This window comes from Pseudorca crassidens, chromosome 5 (genome assembly GCF_039906515.1).
Source record: "Pseudorca crassidens isolate mPseCra1 chromosome 5, mPseCra1.hap1, whole genome shotgun sequence".
NCBI classification, from domain to species: Eukaryota; Metazoa; Chordata; class Mammalia; order Artiodactyla; family Delphinidae; genus Pseudorca; species Pseudorca crassidens.
In genome coordinates, this window is record NC_090300.1 from 56,180,246 (window position 1) to 56,199,397 (window position 19,152).

At 34.4% G+C, this 19,152-nt stretch overlaps 1 protein-coding gene across 1 annotated transcript in view; it reads right to left on the reverse strand.

Moving 5' to 3' along the window:
• Nucleotides 1-19,152, reverse strand: part of SPATA16 (spermatogenesis associated 16) — a 222,107-nt gene that overhangs the window by 152,049 nt on the left and 50,906 nt on the right. Inside the window, exon 2 of the mRNA XM_067737145.1 lies at nt 15,357-15,502. Within this exon, the coding sequence (XP_067593246.1) occupies nt 15,357-15,502 (146 nt within the window). The remainder of the gene's footprint in view (nt 1-15,356; nt 15,503-19,152) is intronic.

Consider the following 19,152-nt stretch of genomic DNA (forward strand, 5'->3'; position numbering starts at 1 on the left):
ATTGACCTTTCAGGAAGTAGAAACAAACATTTCATCTTTCTCATTATGTGTACTTACCCCAGGCCACACCAATTACAAATTTTAGAACATTTCAAAATTCTAAGTACATCATTACTTTTAATATCCCAGTGAGAATTTACAGAGGAAGAAATTGCAGAAAGGCTAAGTGACTTGTTCATCCCATCAGAATGGATTTTAAAGCTGGTGTACAAAGCACCAAGCTGATCTCCTTGTGCTGTGTAACTGCTTCCCAGTAGGTTGTGACCACCTAGAGGGGTGGGATAAGGAGGGGATATGGGGATATATGTATACATATAGCTGATTTTCTGTGTTATACAGCAGAAACTAACACAACACTGTAAGCAATTATACTCCAATAAAGATGTTAAAAAAAAAAAAGCTGGTGTATTAGAAAGTGAGAAACAAATATAAAAGAATCCTCTTAAATAATGTAAGAACAGAGCCACCCACAAGGAGTGTCTGTGCAGCCTTCTTGCCAGCTTCGAGGACCGAAATGAACGTTTCCTGAAGGCAGTACTCAGCATGGGAACTGGGCATTAGCGCTGTCTGTTCTGTTTTCCAAGAACCATATGGAAATCAAAAACAAGGGAATAAACCAACAATAACTGGTAGATTTAAGTTTTATAGAGGTCCTGATTGACAGATGCATTGTTGTATCAGATACCACTCCCATACACTAATATACTGCTTCTTAATTTATGAACCATTTTTATCTCAATGAGTAAGTGGAAAGGAAAGATGAAAGCTGAATAGATAACTGACCTCAGAGTTAAGACTAGCCTAAATTGTTAGAAGAAAAAGAGTGGAAGCTAGGATAAGAAATAAAACACCAAGCAAGATGATTGTAAAGTAAAATGCTGTCAACTTGAATGTAAGGGTAGGAGGTGATGTGTTCCGGTGAGGAGCCATGGGAGGAATGGCAAAGGGTCATGGAGGCAGTAGAGGAATGCTGTAGGTGGGGTTATTTTAATTAATCTGTTGCAGGCTTTGTTATAATGAAAAGTGGTACAGATATAACCATGAAAGTTTGTAAATACATTTACATATTTACATTATTATATTTGTTTATATTACTCTGTAATATAAACAGAGTATGATCCTTTTATCACATCTTTTGCAACTTGGACAGGCAACTCAAGGAATCTGACCCAGCTTCAGAACCTTCCTATAATTGAAAACTTAAGAAGGGGTCAATAAGTTTTGTGGGTTTTTTCTGTTTGTTTGTTTTTTTGCCTTTACTACGTGTTCAAATTTTCCTCTCATATCAGACATGGTCATTGTTATCTCTTCCTTTTCCTCCTCCCATTCCTCTCTTCCTCTCTTCCCTTCCCCTCCTTCTCCTCCTTTCCTCCTTCTGCAGAAAATAAATTTCTAATAAGGTATCTGAGCCATCAGTGTCCTATTTCTTGGGTTCTTACTAAGATAAGCACATAGTGACTCTGGGACACTTAGCCATTTATATTCCTTGGGTAATATATGGCCATGTTTAATTGTTTTCTGGAATTTATTAGCTTTAATCTTCATTATCTTTTTTCTTATTATTTATTTCTTTCAGAAATAAGGCCATGTATTTACCTTACAAGGCTGTTTTTATTGATTCATGTGATGATCACAAAGAAGAGGCAGGCTTCAGGTAAAGGAAGGGTGAAAAATGGTAATTATATTAGAATCTTGTGATGTAAAGGCTATGTTGCATCAATATTGTACAGTTAACTTGCCAAGCTAAGCAGCATTATCCACAGATCATACACGAGGAAATCAAGGCTTTTGCAAAACCACCAGTGAAATGGTAGTTGCACCTAGATTTTCTAATTACAGGGAAAATGCCCACCACATCCCACTGCCACCACCGTCAGTGTGGGAACCCCTTCAAATTTTAAAGATGCTATGATTTTCATAATTTAGGATGAAATGTGATGACAGCCAGAATATCTAGGAGAAAGAAAAATTACTCTGATATCATAGATTTGCTGGGATGTAGTTCCTTCATCTGTAAATGGTAGTAAGGAAACTTTCTCAGGAAGTTATTTGGAAGGATTAACTGAAATGGCATATGAAATGCCTAATTCACACCTGCTACCTGGCAGGTGTTCAATAAATGCTTGTTCTTGTTCCTGCTCGAGAACAATTGCTTAACGTGGTCAGCTTTGCACTGCAGAGAGGTATTGTACCTGTTCTTTGCAGTATGATAACAGTGAACACAATCTTTGCCCTGTTTTATATTCCTTTTTAGGGTTGAAATTGGCATGTTTTATATTCCTTTTTAGGGTTGAAAGGAAAACTTGGAGTGTTTAATACAATCTTCGGTGAAAGCATCTTTTTATTGCATAGGTAAATATATTTTTATGGGGGTAAAATAGAAAGAGACATAAATGTTCTAATGATTCATACAGTATTTTAATATGCCTAACTTCTCAAAGAGGCAAAGTGCCTACTTGCTAAAAGTCCAACCTGATATCCTTAAAATGGCATGCCATGATTTCCCCTTGTTTTCTCCACACTTGCAAGCTCATGCAAACATACAAGCATACACGGGCACACAAACACATACAGACTATGCTTATTTCATTCAACTGAAAGTAACACCCTGTAATTTAGGGAACACAGAGGATAGGAATAGGAAGAGCAGGCATATTTAAACTGAAGCCCTTTCCTTAAGAAAAGCCTTTTCCTTAGAAAAACAGCATGGATAATGTAATGTCTTTTTATGAATGGCAATGTCCACAAAATAGTCACCCATATGTTTTCTCAAAGCAAAGCACTGTGAGGTACCCAGGGTTATGTATATTTCAGGTAAGATCACATCTTTTTCTTTTGTGTTTCCTATTATTATCTCCCTATAAGTAGTATCAACACTGATACTTAGTAGCCTAAACATTTTTTCATATCAAGAAACTGGCTCCAGCAATGTCCTCTTTTGTTTTACTATTAGTATTGTGGTTTTAAGTTCACCTAAGATTGTGAGAACTGTTTTGTTTCATCGAATGCTATTGACTTGTTGAATTTAATGGCCACTTTTTTTTCTTTTAGCTTAACTATTTTAATTTTAATTTTCCCCCAAGTTTTATTGAGGCATACTTGCCAAAAACTGTATGTATTCAAGGTGGAAAATGTAATAGTTTGATACACGTATACATTGTGAAATGACTACTACAATCACTTAACACACCTATCACCTCACATCTCACATAGTTTTTTTTTTCCCCAGTGTGGTGAGAACACTCAGCATCTTTTTACCGAATTTCAAGTATACAATACAGTTTTAACTATAGTCACCATGCTGAAAGTTTATGCCCTTTGACGAATATCTCCACATTTTCCCCACCTTCAGGCCCTAGCAACAAATATTTTACTCTCTGGTTCTCTGAGTTAGACTTTTTAGATTCCACATATAAGTGAGATCATACAGTGTTTGTCTTTCTGTGTCTGGCTTATTTTACTTAGTTTAATGTCCTCTGGGTTCATTCATATTGTCACAAATTGCAGGATTCCCTGCTTTTTTATGGCTGAATAATATTGTGTGTGTGTATGTATCTATTTCACATTTTCTTTATCCATTCATCTGTCAACAGACACTTAGATTGTTTTACATCTTGGGTATTGTGAATAATGTTGTAGTGAACATGGGAATGCAGATGTTTTTTCAAGATACTGACTTTGTTTCTTTGGCTATATGTCCAGCAGTGGGCTTGCTGGATCATATTGTAGTTCCTTTAACATTTTTTGAGGAACCTCCATATTGTTTTCCATTTTGGCTATAGCAGTTTACATTCCCATCAACAGTGCACAAGGGTTCCCTTTTTCCGCATCGTTGCTAATACTTGTTATCTCGCCTTTTTGATAATAGCCATTCTAACGGGTCTGAGGTGGTAGTTCATTGTTTTGATATGCATTTCCCTGATGATTAGTGATGCTCATATATCTGTTGGCCATTTTAATGTCTTCTTTGGAAAAATGTCTGTTCCAATCTTTTGCCCATTTTTAAAATCAGCATTTTTTTTTTTTTTTTTTTGCTATTGAGTTGTAAGAGTTCCATATATATATATATATATATATATATATATATAAATTTTTTAATATCTTTATTGGAGTATAATTGCTTTACAGCAGTGTGTTAGTTTCTGCTTTATAACAAAGTGAATCAGCTATACATATACATATATCCCCATATCTCTTCCCTCTGTATTTTGGATGTCTAACTCCTTGCCATGGTTTGCAACCCCTAATATATGGTTTGCAAATATTTTCTTTTATTTCATAGGTTGCCTTTTCATTTTGTTATTTCCTTTGCTGTGCATAAGTTTTTAGTTTGACATAGCCCCACTTATTTATTTTTGCTTTTGTTGCCTGTGCTTTTGGTGTCATATTCAAAACATCACTGCCAAGAGCAATGTCAAAGAGATTTCCCCCTATGATTTCTTCTAGGAGTTTTACAGTTTCAGGTCTTAATTTAAGTCTTTAATCCATTTTGAGTTGATTTTTGTATATGATATAATATAAGGGTCTAATTTCATTCTTTTGCATGTGGATATCCAGTTTTTTCAATGTCATTTATTAAATAGACTATCCTTTTCCCATTTTGTATTCTTGACATCCTTGTCTTAGACTCATTGACCGTATACAGATTTACTTCTGGGCTCTTTATTCTTTTCCATTGGTCTGTGTGCCTGTTTATATGCCAGTACCATTATGGTTTGATAGCTTTGTAATATAGTTTGAAGTCAGGAAGTTGATGCCTTCAGCTCTGTTCTTCTTTCTCAAGATTGCTTTGGCTATTCAGTTTTTTTGTGGTTCCACATGAATTTTGACTGATTCTTTTCTACTTCTTTGAAAAATGCCATTGAACTTTTTTATATTTAGTGTATAAGTCTACACTAAATCTATAGATTTCTTTGGGTAGTATGGAATTTTAACAATATTTATTCTTCCAATCCATGAATACAGGATACCTTTCTATTTATTTGTGTCTTCTTCCATCTTTCATCAAAGTCTTACAGTTTTCAGTGTACTGGTATTTCATCTCTTTAGTTAAATTTATTCCTAAGTATTATTTATTATTTTTGATGCTACTGTAAATAAGATTGTTTTCTTAATTTCTTCTTTGGTTAGTCACTGTTGTGTATAGAAATTCAAATAATTTTTGTATATTAATTTTGTATCCTGCAACTTTGCTGAGTTCATTATTGGTTCTAACAATTTCTTTGCGGAGGCTTTAAGGCTTTCTATTTATAAGATCATATCATCCGCAAATAGAGACAGTTTTGCTTCTTCCTTTCTTATTTGCATGGCTTTTATTTCTTTTTCTTGCCTAATTGCTCTGTATAGGACTTCCAGTACTATGTTGAATTAAAAATGGCAAGAGTCAGAATCCTTATCTTGTTCCTGATCTTAGAGGAAGAACTTTCAGCTTTTTACTGTTGAGTATGATGGTCATATATTGTCTTTATTATGTTGAGGTACATTCCTTTTATACCTAATTTGTTGAGAGTTTTTATCATGAAAGAATGTTAAATTTTGTCAGATGCTTTTTTCCTGCATCTATTCAGATGATCATATAATTTTTATCTTTTATTTTCTTAAGGTGATCTATCATGTTTGTTAATTTGTGTATGTCCTGGGAACCTTGCATCCCAAGAATAGATCTCACTTGATTATGATGTGTGATCCTTTCAATGTGCTGTTGAATTTGCTTTGCTAGTATTTTCTTCAGGAATTTTGCATCTATGTTCATTAAGGATATTGACCTGTAATTTTCCTTTCTTGTAGTGTCCTTATTTGTCTTTGGTATTAGAGTAATGCTGGCCTTGTAAAATTAGTTTGGAAGTATTTCCTCCTCTTCTATTTTTGAAAGAGTTTGAGAAGGACTGATGTTAATTATTTAAATGTTTGGTATAATTCACTAGTGAAGCCATCTGGTCCTAGTCTTTTCTTTGTTGGGGGGCTTTTGATTGCTGCTTCAAAATGCATATTTATTATTAGTCTGTTCAGATTTTCTATTTCTTCCTGATGTTTTTCATGGCAGATTGTATGTTTCTAGGAATTTGTCCATGTCTTCTAGGCTATCCCATTTGTTGGTGTATAATATTTCATAGTAGTCTCTTATGATCCTTTGTATTTCTGTGATATAAGCTGTAATGTCTTCTCGTTCATTTATAATTTTGAGTCCTCTCTCTTTTTTTGGTTAGTCTCGCTAAAATTTTGTCAATTTTATTTATCTTTTCAAAACATCTTCTAGTTTTGTTGATTTTTTACATTGTTTTTCTAGTCTCTTTTTCATTCGTTTTGCTCTAATCTTTATTATTTCCTTCGTTTTGCTAAATTTGGGCTTAGTTTGTTCTTGTTTTTCAAGTTCCTTGAGGTGTAAAGTTAGCTTGTTTATTTGACATCTTCCTTTTTTCTTAATGTAGTTGTTTACTGCTATAAATTTCCCTCTTAGAACTGCTTTTGCTGCATTACATAAGTTTTTGGTATGTTGTGTTTTCATTTTTGTTTGTCTCAAGATATTTTCTGATTTCTTTTTTATTGGATTTTCCAGAGTATGTTGTTTAATTTACATGTATTTCTGAATTTATCAGTATTCCTCCCATTATTATTCCTAGTTTTATATCATTGTGGTTGGCAAGGAATACTTTATATGATCTCAATCTTCATTAATTTGTTAAGACTTGCTTTGTGGGCCAACATATGATCTATCCTGGAGAATGTTCTGTGTGTGCTTGGAAAAAATGTGTATTCTTGTGCTGTTCGATGGAATGTTCTGTATATGTTAATTATATCAATTTAGTCTATAGTGTTATTCAAGTCTGTTTTTTCCTTATTGATTTTCTGTCTGGATAATCTATCCATTATTGAGAGTGGGGTATTGAAGTTCCCTACTATTATTGTATTGCTGTCTATTTAGTCCTTCAGTCGTTAATGTTTGCCTTAAATATTTAGGTGCTCCAATGTTGGCTTCTATTGGTTTCCCAGGCTGATGAGATTACCTGCAGAATTACAGCTGAGATGGATTAGAGCTAGGTTACTTGGCTGTTGCTGTGTTCACAATGGGCTCTGTGTTTGGTGAGCCTTTCACCAGGGATTTGGGCTGGGGTGGATCCTATTTCGTCCCTGGATGGACAGAACTGCCTCTAGAACCTTGATTAGTAGGGCTGGTGCTGGGACAAGGTTCCACTTCAGGGTCTGCAGTTGGGTCTTCAGACAGTGGTCCTGTTATCAGGTATGTGGAATGATATGCCTCTCTTTGAGTCCTTGGGAGGGCTTCTACTGGGCCACTGGGTGGGTCCCTGGACAGACTGGCTTGCTCTGGACTATGGTTGATAGGAGCTGGAACTGAGGCCCAAGATTGCTTCAGGGTACACAACTGGAAATGAGATCTGAAGTCATAGCTCTGAAGGCATGGATGGTCATGTCTCCCACCAGATCCCTAGGTGGGTAGAACTGTTCCCTGACTGCAGTGGGGAAGGGCTAGAGCTGTGTCAGAGGGACATTTCAGGATCTCTGGGGATGCAAATAAGTATGTCTCCAGCCATGTCCCTGGGCTGGTAGGACTGCTTATGGATGGTGGCTGAAAGGAGATGGAGTCAGATCATGAGTTACTTCAGTGTCCATAGCTGTGGGTTTATTACTGAGGCATAGGCAGGCATGACTTCTCCGAGGTTCCTTGGCATCTTGTGCTGGTGGCAGGACCAAGGTCAAAGGGGGCTATAGACAAATCCACAGGGGTCAGAACTGTTTCTGAGTCTTGCTAGGGACACTATAGGGGTGCCATCCCCCTTGGTTTGGGCCTGCTTTATTAAAACAGACTTCCTTGGTTGTGGGCCCCCCTGAGGTTTCACAGTGTCCTGCCTGGATTCCAAAGCTCCCACAAAGACACTTTTTGTCTGTGAATGGCGGCCAAGTTATTGTTGCCAGGGGATGATACAAGCTGGGAACATCCTGTTCTGCCATATTTCTCATGTCACTCCTGGCCAAACTTTGAACATTCAGTTATGGTAAAGAGGAGCATGTTGTATTTTAAATATCTCATTTCGTGAGATCTGCAAGAAATTTTCAAAATTTCTGTTATTTCTATTATGAACCAGTTTATTCTAAAACTCATGAATGTCTGTAATGGTTTAAGCTTATATCACCTCTGAGCATTTTAATTATCCTCAAAGTTATAAATAATGATGCCCCCCAAACTTGTATTTTCATAGAATATTCCAAATTGTCTACTTTATTCAGTATATCTTGGGTTCAAAAAGGGTATTTTATTTTATCTTATTTTTTAATTGAAGTATAGTTGATTTACAATGTTGTGTTAATTTCTGCTGTATAGTAAAGTGACTCAGTTATACACATATATACACTCTTCTTTTATATTCTTTTCCATTATGGTTTATCCCAGGCTATTGTATATAGTTCCCTGTGCTATACAGTAAGACCTTGTTGTTTATCCATTCTATATGTAATAGTTTGTATCTACTAACCCCAAACTCCCAGTTGATCCTTCCCCCACCCTGTCTTCCCCTTGGCAACCACAAGTCTGTTCTCTATGTCTGTGAGCCTGTTTCTGTTTTGTAGGTAAGTTCATTTGTGTCATATTTTAGCTTCCACATATAAGTGATATCATATGGTATTTGTCTTTCTCTTTCTGACTTACTTCACTTAGTATGATAATCTCTAGTTGCATCCATGTTGCTGCAAATGGCATTATTTTCTGTTTTTTATGGCTGAGTAGGATTCCATTGCATATATGTACCACATCTTCTTTATTCATTTGTCTGTTGATGGACATTTAATTTAGGTTGTTTCCATGTCTTGGCTATTGTAAATAATGCTGCTATGAACATAGGGGTGCATGTATCTTTTTGAATTATAGTTTTGTCCAGATATATGCCTAGGAGTGGGATTGTTGCATCATATGGTGATTCTATTTTTAGTTTTCTGAGGAACCTCCATATTCTTTTCCATAGTGACTGCAGCACATTCCCATTACCACTAATGGGAATGTAGCGAGGGATCCCTTTTCTTCGCACCTTCTCCAGCATTTGTTGTTTGTAGACTGTTTAATGTTGGCCATTGTGACTGGTGTAAGTGGTATCTCACTGTAGTTTTGACTTGCATTTCTCCAATAAGTAAGGATGTTGAACATCTTTTCACATCTAAAGGGTATTTTAAAAATAATAGTGTCCTCTATGCATATATAGAGTTTATTGCTGTTATTACCATTGAAAATAATCTGCATTCGTTATTGGTGGTGGGATTGAAACAAAATACAAATCTGATATATTTTAAGATTTAGGAGTGATTTTAACCAGTTTACTTAAAGATGAGAAAACTGAGGCAAAGTGAAGTTAAGTTACTTGTGAAAGTCAAAGCTAGTAAGTGATGAAGCAGAAATTCAAATCCATGCCTTTGTTATTTTATTTTCTTATATTTTGACTGATGGGTTATTTAGATGTGTATTGCTTAATTTCCAAGTACTTGGAGGGGTTTTTCTAGATATCTTAATGATTTCTAATTTAATTGCATTATAGTCAGAGAAAAAGCTCTGTCAGATTTCAAATTTTCAGAATTTTGTTGAGCCTTATTTTTATCCTTGGTAATAACTCTTTTCCCTGAGACCTACTTTGTCTGATAGTAACATAGCCAAGTCTGACAGAAAAACAGATTTTTATGTTTACTGTATGGTATGTCATTTTTCTTCCTTTTACTTTCAAACTATGTCTTTTTGTAGATAGAACATATTTGAATCTTGTGATTTAATCCAGACTGATGATATCTGCCTTATAATTGGATTGTTTAGTCAATTAGTGAGTATGTTTAATGTAATTATTAATGATTTTGTTCAAACCTATTGTCCTGCTATTATCTTCCAGTGTCCCATCCATTATTTGTTCTTCTCTTCCTCCTTTCTTGACTTCAGTTAATTAAATATTCTTTAGTATATAATTTTAAGTCCATAATTGGCTTTCTAGCTGTACTCGTAATATTTTTAATGATTACTCTAGGGATTATAACATGCATTTTTAATTTAACACAGGCTACTTAGAGTTAATATTGTGCTACCTCATGTAAAAACTTTAGTAGTAAAATTCCATTTGTGCCTCCTCCCACAGGTTTTTGTGATATTGTAGTCAAATATTGCACATCAAAATATGTAATGTTATTATTTATTATTTTTACCTTAGATAATATGATAGAACACTATTTTTTCCTTAGTCATTCATCCTTAAATAAATTTTGAGAAGATATATAGTGTTTTATGTTTACTCACTCATTTACCATTTCTGATGCTCTTCATTCCTTTTTGTAGATCCAAATTTTACTCTACTGTCATTTACTTCAGCTTGAAATATCTTATTTATCATTTCTCAAAGTACAGATCTGCTCAAGATTAATTTTTAACTTTACTTATTTAAAAATGTATTTATATCTCACTCTCCTTTTGAAGAATTTTGTTGTTGTTGTTGAATTCTTGTTTGACATCATTTTTCTTTCAGCACTTTAAACTTCCTGTTCCATTGTATTTTGGTCTCCATTATTTCTGATTAAAAGTCACCTGTTATTTGTATCATTGTCCCTGTGTGTAACATATTGTTTTCTTTTATCTGCCTTTAATATTTTCTCTCTGTCTTGAGTTTTCAAAAGTTTGCTTATGCTGTTTCTAGATGTGGTTCTCTTTGTATTTATTTTAGTTGGGGCTAACTAGATTTTACTTTTTTTAAAAACAAATTTGGAAAACTTCTACTGATTACTTTTATGCCCTTTTCTTTCTTTCTTTTCCCTTTGGGACAGTTACATGTATGCTAGATTGCTTGTTACTGTCTCTGAGGATAGATAGGTCACTGAAGCATTGGTTAATTTTTTAAAATATCTTTTTTTCCTCTGTGTTCATATGGGGTAATTTCTACTGATTTGTCTTCATGTTCACTAATCCTTTCTTTAGTACTAAGTCTTCAATCTGATGTCAAGGTCAATCAGTACATTTTTATTTTAGATATTTCATTAATCCATGCTAAAATCTCCATTTGGTTTTTTTCTATAGTTTCTGTTTTTCTGTTGAGATTCTCATCTCTTCACTTATTATGATCATCTTTGCCTGAAGATCCTTGGATCTATTTTTTGTAACTTCTTTAAAATCTTTTTCTACCAATTCTAACATCTGGGTCATCTTGGGGTCTGATTGTACGGACTATTTATTTTCTTAAATATGAGTCTCATCTCCCTATTTCTTTGAATGTACAGAAATTTTTATTTTATGCTAGACATTTTGGATGAAACTTTGTAAGGAATTGAGATTATGACAGCATCCCTGCAAAGTTGTTGAATATTTTTCCTATCAGGCAATTAAATGCAAAATACTCTTGTTCTTGTCATGCATGGTTTTAGTCTCTATTAAGGCAGGTCTGTTTTGCCTTTGAGTTTAATCCTAAGGAGTGATCCATTCTGGAGGTCATGGTACTAACTCTTAAAGCATGGATCTTTCTGGGGTTTGAGCTGAATGCCTTAGGTACTCAGTGAGGTCTCTTCACACTGGTATTTCAGTATCTCCCATCACTGCAGGTCCTCTGGTATTTTCACTTGGCACTTAGTCCCATAGCAGGCAATCTCTGCTACCTGACGTCTCACTTCTTATATTGGCCAAGAACCTGCAGCAAATCCTCATGCAGTCTTCTAACTCCAACCTACTCACAAAGCTATTTCTCCTTTGGTCACCTGCCCTGTAAATTACAGCTTTTTTGGCAGTCTTGTATTCTAATCTCTGCCTCCTCAGCCCATTGAGATTTCAGTTTAACGTTTAATGTGATCTCCAACTCCCTGAGTAAGGGCAGGAAAACAACCCCAGCAAAAAGCTAAGAAAATTGTGGGGCTCACCATGTATACTGTCCTTCTCTCAAGGATCAAAGTCCTGCTATGACCATTTTCCAGTGCCTAAACAGAGTTGTCTCATATATTTTGTCCAGTTTTATACTTACTTATAGCAGGAAGGCAGGCCCAGTACCAGTAACTCTATCATGGGTGGAGTAAAGAATCTATGGGTTTATGTTTAATTTTCACAAAACCTTGTGATATAGTATTTGTGAAATAGGTAGTATTATTATAACACAATTTTATAGAGAATTAAACTCAGGCTAACTGGTGAGTGGGGGAGTCAGAATGAAAACCTGAGCAGTCAGATTCAGACTCCATGCTCTGATTTAACATACAATGCTGCCTCTGCAACTTGAAATTATGTTATTACCTTCGTTGCATTTATCACACACTCTTTTTTCTCATATTTATTAGTATTTGTTTTTTAAACTTTGCTACCTCTTCTAATATGCATAAACACCACATATTTCCTGTTTACAACTACCACCCCCACTGCCTAGCACAAGCTCTTGGTGAGCATTCAATAAATATTTGTTGAATGAATGAGTGAATGTAGATGACACCATTACAATTTTGAAAAGAGGCTCATTTCCACATATTTGCTATTTTAGACTTCATCTTGCCTGCCACCTTGTGGCATCAAAATTCTGCAGCAAAAACAAGCAAACAACAGCAATATAAAGGTGGGAAATATGCAAAAAAGTTGATATGCATCATTAGAATCTTTACAATTATATAAATAAACATATAATTGTATGATAGGAAAAGAGTTATAGTAGGATTTCTATTCTTGATAAGATAGCAGTAATTAGAAATCAGTCTTAGGAATGTTCAAGACACCTCTGATAAACAATGATACTGGTTTGATGAAGTGAGCACAGAGTTGATATGTTTGACTGATGAGTCTAGGCATCACTTTTGATTGAAGTAAAAAAAAAAAAATGATATCCATATTTGCCACTTCGGATATATTATTTAAAAAAAGAAAAACTTGTTAGCAGTTGTTTCTAAAGCCTTTGTATTACTTAGTATCATATTTTAAATGTCAACACTTGCCTAATTAATTTCAAAATGTATCTTTGTTGAACCTAAAACCATAAAGTTATGGTTCTTGTAGTCTTCTACATGACAGAACAACATGCAGTTACTTTTTATCAGAAGCAAAACTATGTGATGGTTTTCAAACTAATTTTTGTGTTAACAAATCTCCTAAAGATATGCAGTAGACCTCACATTTACATAAAATTAAAGAAAGGATGCTTCAGCAAATGCAAATAAATGCAAAAAGGGAATATTTTAATTTTGATCCATGATTAGTATCAACCATCACAATGTGGTAATAATACAAAAGCAAGATTCTGCATTCAGTGTATAACTGAATGTATAATGTATAATGGTTGTAGGCTATTTATAGACTGAGTATCCTGATTAATTTATTTATTTTGAGAAATATATTTATGTTTCAGGCTCTACTTTAAAATCTGAGATCTTTAAAAACATTTAAATATTAGAATCATATGCACTGTCTTCTGCAGTTCTGCAATATGACATTTTGCTGGGTAGCAAAATGATTTATTTCAGTTGGTGCATTATTAATTGTATGAATTGACTGTTTAACCTCTATTGATTTCCATTTCTTAATGTTCAACTTAGAAAAAGAAGCAAAAGTTATTTTACAATAGAATAAAAAGGATACAAAAGTTAATCCTAGCATAATGGGGAAGATTAGTTTACTATTCATCATTATATATCCTCCCTTCAGTAATTTTCAAGGTCTCGAAAGAGCATGCTTAGTTTTAAAATAAAAGTTTCTAAGCCTAAATAGTGAATCTATTGAAACTAATCCTTGCATCCTTGTTTCTTCTAGTACAATTTTGATTAATGTTTGTTACTTATTTTTATAACACTGAATTAAATATTGACATGACCATACCATTTTGAATCCTTTTATTATTGAAAATGATTTGAAAATCCATCAAACCATTCTAATATCCAGGAGATATTAATTAGCTGCGGCTCGCGCCCGCAGTAGATATTAATGAGGCCTTAATATGCAGGCCATTTTGGTGGCACTTCTTATGTGTAGTGAAAACCGTGGAGAAGGTGATAAATAATTACTTTCAAGTGCATCTCAATTCAGTGTTGTTTATGTATGCCTATAGATTTTCTGGGCAATTCCCAATTTTAAATAATTTTTTCCATTGAGCTCACAAGTCACCCAAGTGGCTTTTTCTTTTCAAAGGGAAATGGAATGAAATTCTTTGACATAACCATATGTCCTGATATTGGGTTTGAAAATGATGGTTGCATAAGGTGTTTCCAGAAACTAGAGTCTAATTTTCTTTGGTGTCAAAGAGAATCTGTGTTTAGGTTCTGCAGTTTACTTAAAGCAAGAAAATTTCTTTCAAGCAGGTTATCTTATGAATTAAAAGTGGTTTTGTTGTCCTTGATGTCAAGCTTAAGCCTACAAGCTTGAGGTCTCCTTAGAGCCATGAAGAATCTTTGGCGGAACTCTTACATCATTGTGGATGTAGAGTTGTAAATGATTTTTAGCATATTGGCAGATCTCCTGCTGACATAATGAGTATTAATATAATTGATAATTGTGTTTCCTCGTGGTTATTAACAGGGCAGGCATTATGTTTTCATGTTGATATTAGTTTTATTATTTGTATCCAAAAGAAGTCCAGGATGTGTGAGATCAGAAAATGAACAAGACTAAATATTTAGGTCAATCACTCTAAGCCAGGCAGAGAGGGGTAGAGGCTTCATAATTCTAAGAAAAGAGTTATTTGAAAGACATAACATAATCACTTTATCTTTGCCATAGATTAACCTGAATATTACCCATGATAAGAGCAAGACTTTTAGGAAACAGGACATTTTTATAGAAAACAAAGATAGGGCTGAGGATTCTAGGAAGCCACAAGCTAAAACAGAGTTCTGAAGAGGGATAGAAACATATAAAAGAAATCTTTAAGGACATAGATTAAAAAGTGTTTTACACCTTTGGACAGCTGTCACATTCACCCCTGCATAGCATCCTTCGACTCAGCTATGGTATCTCCAAATAAGCGATAAGCTTTCGAGTCTTTGCTCATGTTTCACAGTTGGAATTTCCTTCTACCATTCTCTGTATTTTGGGCAGTTTTGGAAATCCTTCTGATCTTTCTCGTTCCTTACTTAACCTTATTCGTACCCTCCTTTCTTCCTGCTGTAATTTGCTACTACAGTTATCTGCCTTTTTATTTTGTCTGGCTTTATGGATAATTATTTATGGCTCTCTTTCTTCCATTAGGTTTTGAGATGCCCTTTGTGATCTCTATGATTGCCTCGTTTAACATAAATCGAATAGTAAAGAAATGTTTTTTGTTTTGTCTTTAAATTTAAATGGAATATAAGTTAATCATACAGGCTCACATAATACCCTCTGCTTGCATGGATAGTACTTACTTGTAGTTATTAATACTTCATTTTACCTGTGCGCATGATTCAGGGCAAGGTCAGGTTTCCTCATCCGTAGATAGCATGTAACAAGCTTTGTCTCAATGAAACTTGCCACACTTGCTACATCTTCAGCAGATGCTTCAAATGGTTTTCCCAGAGCTGCCCCTTTGCTGCAAAGCTTTAAAAAAAATACAGTGCTTTAAATTTTCTAATAATCTTGACATATAATTGATCTTTTAAACAAGCAAAACATATATATTTACATGTACTTTTTCCAAACTACAAGTCAAATATTAACATTTTGATTGTAAATTAAATAAATTGTTCCTGTTCACTATTAAGTGACTGTAATATAAGTAACATATTTTACTGTAAAATGCTTCCTGTAAAATATTTTTAAAGTATGATATATTTTAAAGGGGTGCCATTAGCTAAGAATGTCTGTTTTAAAAATAAAGCACACAATAAGCAAAGATATTAGCAGAAAACCAGATATAAATCATATTAAATACCAATGCTTTTATGAAAACCCAGCTGAGCAATGATCTAGCACACTATCAAGTTGATTTAATATAATAAGGGGTATCGGAAGTAAACTCCTAGGAGCCATTAACATGATCGGTGATTAATTTGAGTCTGAATCATATTCTCTAGGATGTTATTGAAAGAAAAGAAGTGAAAATTTATTAGAATTTATTGGCGGAGGCCACAGTATCTGAAAAACATGGCAGGAATGTGGAATTCTTAATAAAAATTCCAGGAAGTCAGTGGTTTCTGGGCACCACAGATAAACTGTAGAAGAAGAAAATAATTAATTTTGGGAGGAGAAGCCCAAACATTAAGAAGTGTCAATAATATGACAAGGATAGATCGGCACTTTTTTTTTTTCCCTCAGAGTTTTCTACTGTGTCTTAGAATCAAGGCTGATGGGGGAGGAGAAACTCCACCTCTGTTTAGTGACCTTATTCCGATTATCTGCTTCTTTGCTCTTTTCTATATCCTCTATGCTTTTCTTACCAGGGATAGTAATATTTGGAGTTAATATCTATTTATATATACCTTAGTGTAAAATTTCTTGTATTCTAAATCCTTTTCATTTAAATGATATTATTTAAACTAATTTTTCTGTTTTTAAATTTTTTTGGCTGCGTTGGGTCTTTGTTGCTGCGCACGGGCTTTCTCTGGTTGTGGCGCTTGGGCTTCTCATTGTGGTGGCTTCTCTTGTTGCGGAGCACGGGCTCTAGGCGCGCGGGCTTCGGTAGTTGCAGTACGCGAGCTCAGTCAGCTGTTGTGGCTCGCGGGCTCTAGAGCGCAGGCTCAGTAGCTGTTGGGCATGGGCTTGGTAGCTCCGCGGCATGTGGGATCTTACCTGACCAGGGCTCGAACCTGTGACCCCTGTATTGGCAGGTGGATTCTTAACCACTATGCCACCAGGGAAGTCCCCTAATCTTTCTTTTATAGAGTAAGTTGAGGTTGCCTTGCAACCTCATTTACATTAACATTGTTGTCAGTTATTTTTTAAAGTGCAAATGGGTTGAGAATGACTATATTCTGTTTGAAAATGTATTTCTCTTCTTAATTTTATCCAACAACTATGAGCTGAAGGTGAATCTAGATGTTAAACACCCCTAGTTTGAATTGGTAGTTACCTGGTGCTGCTATCTTTTGCCTGGATATCCTGTCAAGTCTGAGAATTCATATCATTTTTAAAAGTCTTTTCCAATTTGATGGCAGAAATTGGTTACTATAATACATACATTCAGTCAATATATAGTTATTGAGTAATTACTAGTAATTGTCAGACAAAAATTACTGCCCTTACATTTTAATTTGCATTAGATAGGTCTTTTAAATAAATTTTGGCTATTTTTAATTCCATGTAAATTCCTGTTTTCTATTCCTTGCCTATTTCCATAATCTTTTTCTTACTAATTATAAGAGCTCTTTAGATATGTAATCTATTATTCCTTTTCCTGAACTATATGCACACAATCAAATGTAAAAGTTTTTCCCCTCAAATTATCCTTTAGAAAAGAGTCAAATTCTATTTATGTTCTTATAAGGGTCCTCAGAGTACAGTTCTCAATTATTTGGAGGGAAAAAAAGCAAAGACTCTTGTGGAAGATACAAAGTAAATGACCTCAGTCAATGTTGTCTGGTTGCTTTATAAAGATTACCTAATAAAATTGATAATAAAAGAGACAAAGCATTTAACACTGATTTGGTAACTATTCCTGAGAGTCTGACCTCACGAATGTCAATATACTTGGAATAAAATATCATTTAAGAGAAAGTGTTATAGTTTGAACGTGACAGCTTGAGACCGCACCTCTCCTCTGATCTTGTAGGGCCAACCTGATCCTGTAGGACCCAGAGATACCTAAAGCAACAGTTTTTCAGGGGGAAAATAAAAAGGTTTTTGGATGACATAGCTCTTTATAAAGCCCAAATCAGTAGAAAACAAAATGAGTAGAAATTATGTAGTTTTATTTGCCAGCATATCATCATATTAAAATTCTAGAACCTCTTGATTAATTTTATCCTCTAAATTAAATCAGCATTTTTTTTCAAGTCTTAAATGCTCACATCTCATGGATTTTTCACATAACATCTTAAAGAAACAAAAGAGAAACAAACAAGCCCCACAGTGTATGTGTCCTTTGCCCCTTCCTCCGCTGTGTCCCTCTCTGTTGTGGTGGAGCAGGCATGTTTCCTTTCTCAGGCACACTTTTTGTGAGATGAATATGTGGGCCATTCAGGGAGTAGCATCTACAAGGACACTCAGATCCTACATGGTAAGAGGAAGCTGACCTTCAGATTTAATAATATTAAAGACTTCGCCTATGAACATTGAGATAAAGTGAAGAATAAATGCCTGATCTAATGTCTTCAATATTCTCTACTTCTGTGAGATTCAAGGCCAGAAAAGGAATAAAATGATCAATCTTAACACACTAAAGAGTATACTTTATGAAGCCAAACTATAAGACAGCAAGGAGAGATAGGGATAATTTTTCAGTTCACATTAAAATGGGAGAACAGGCAGCCTGCTGGGTAGGTTTATGTATATTTGTGGTGATCTTGGTTTATCAGTCAAGTACTCTAAGATAGAGTACTTTCTGATTTTATCAAAGGTTGCTTTATTTATTTGCCAAAGTGGGGCATCTTTGAAATAAGCTTTGCAAATTGTTGTAAATATGTTGAAGTTAAAGGTAGAATTATAGTAAATATAGACAAAGTACTGGTGTCAGGATTATAAAGAACATTACAGATATTTTGCTGAATTTTCAAATTTTCATGCAGACATTTGTAGAGACTGAGAAGTTAATTCTCTAGAAGATGAAGAACTTTAATGTGAGATGTATGTGTTTGAATGTAGGAAGGGTGACTTAGTTCAAATTATATTTGTCTAAAGCTATACACTTTACCTTTTTGGTGAAATAACTCATGGAGATAAGGCAATAAAAACTTTTAAACTAACTGGTATAGTATATCAGTGAGAAGACTGAATTAGGAAACAAAAATTATGTGTTAGTTTTTGTTTTGAAAAGAAGCCTAAAATATTTTTGAATGAAGCATGGACAAGTTAAAAGCATAATATTTAAGGGAAAATGCAGTGAAGACTCTTATGTGTATTGTTGTTGTTTTCATGAGAAGGTAGATTAAAATGAAATTTCAGTAGTAAATTAGAATCACAGCTCAAATTTTAATTAAAAAATACGTACTTTACAGAATATATTTGATAGTTTTCTGAAAACAGGATGGCAATACTTCAGAGTTATAAAACCTTTTTCTAAGGTATCTCAAACCTATTTTCAGAAATTGTGG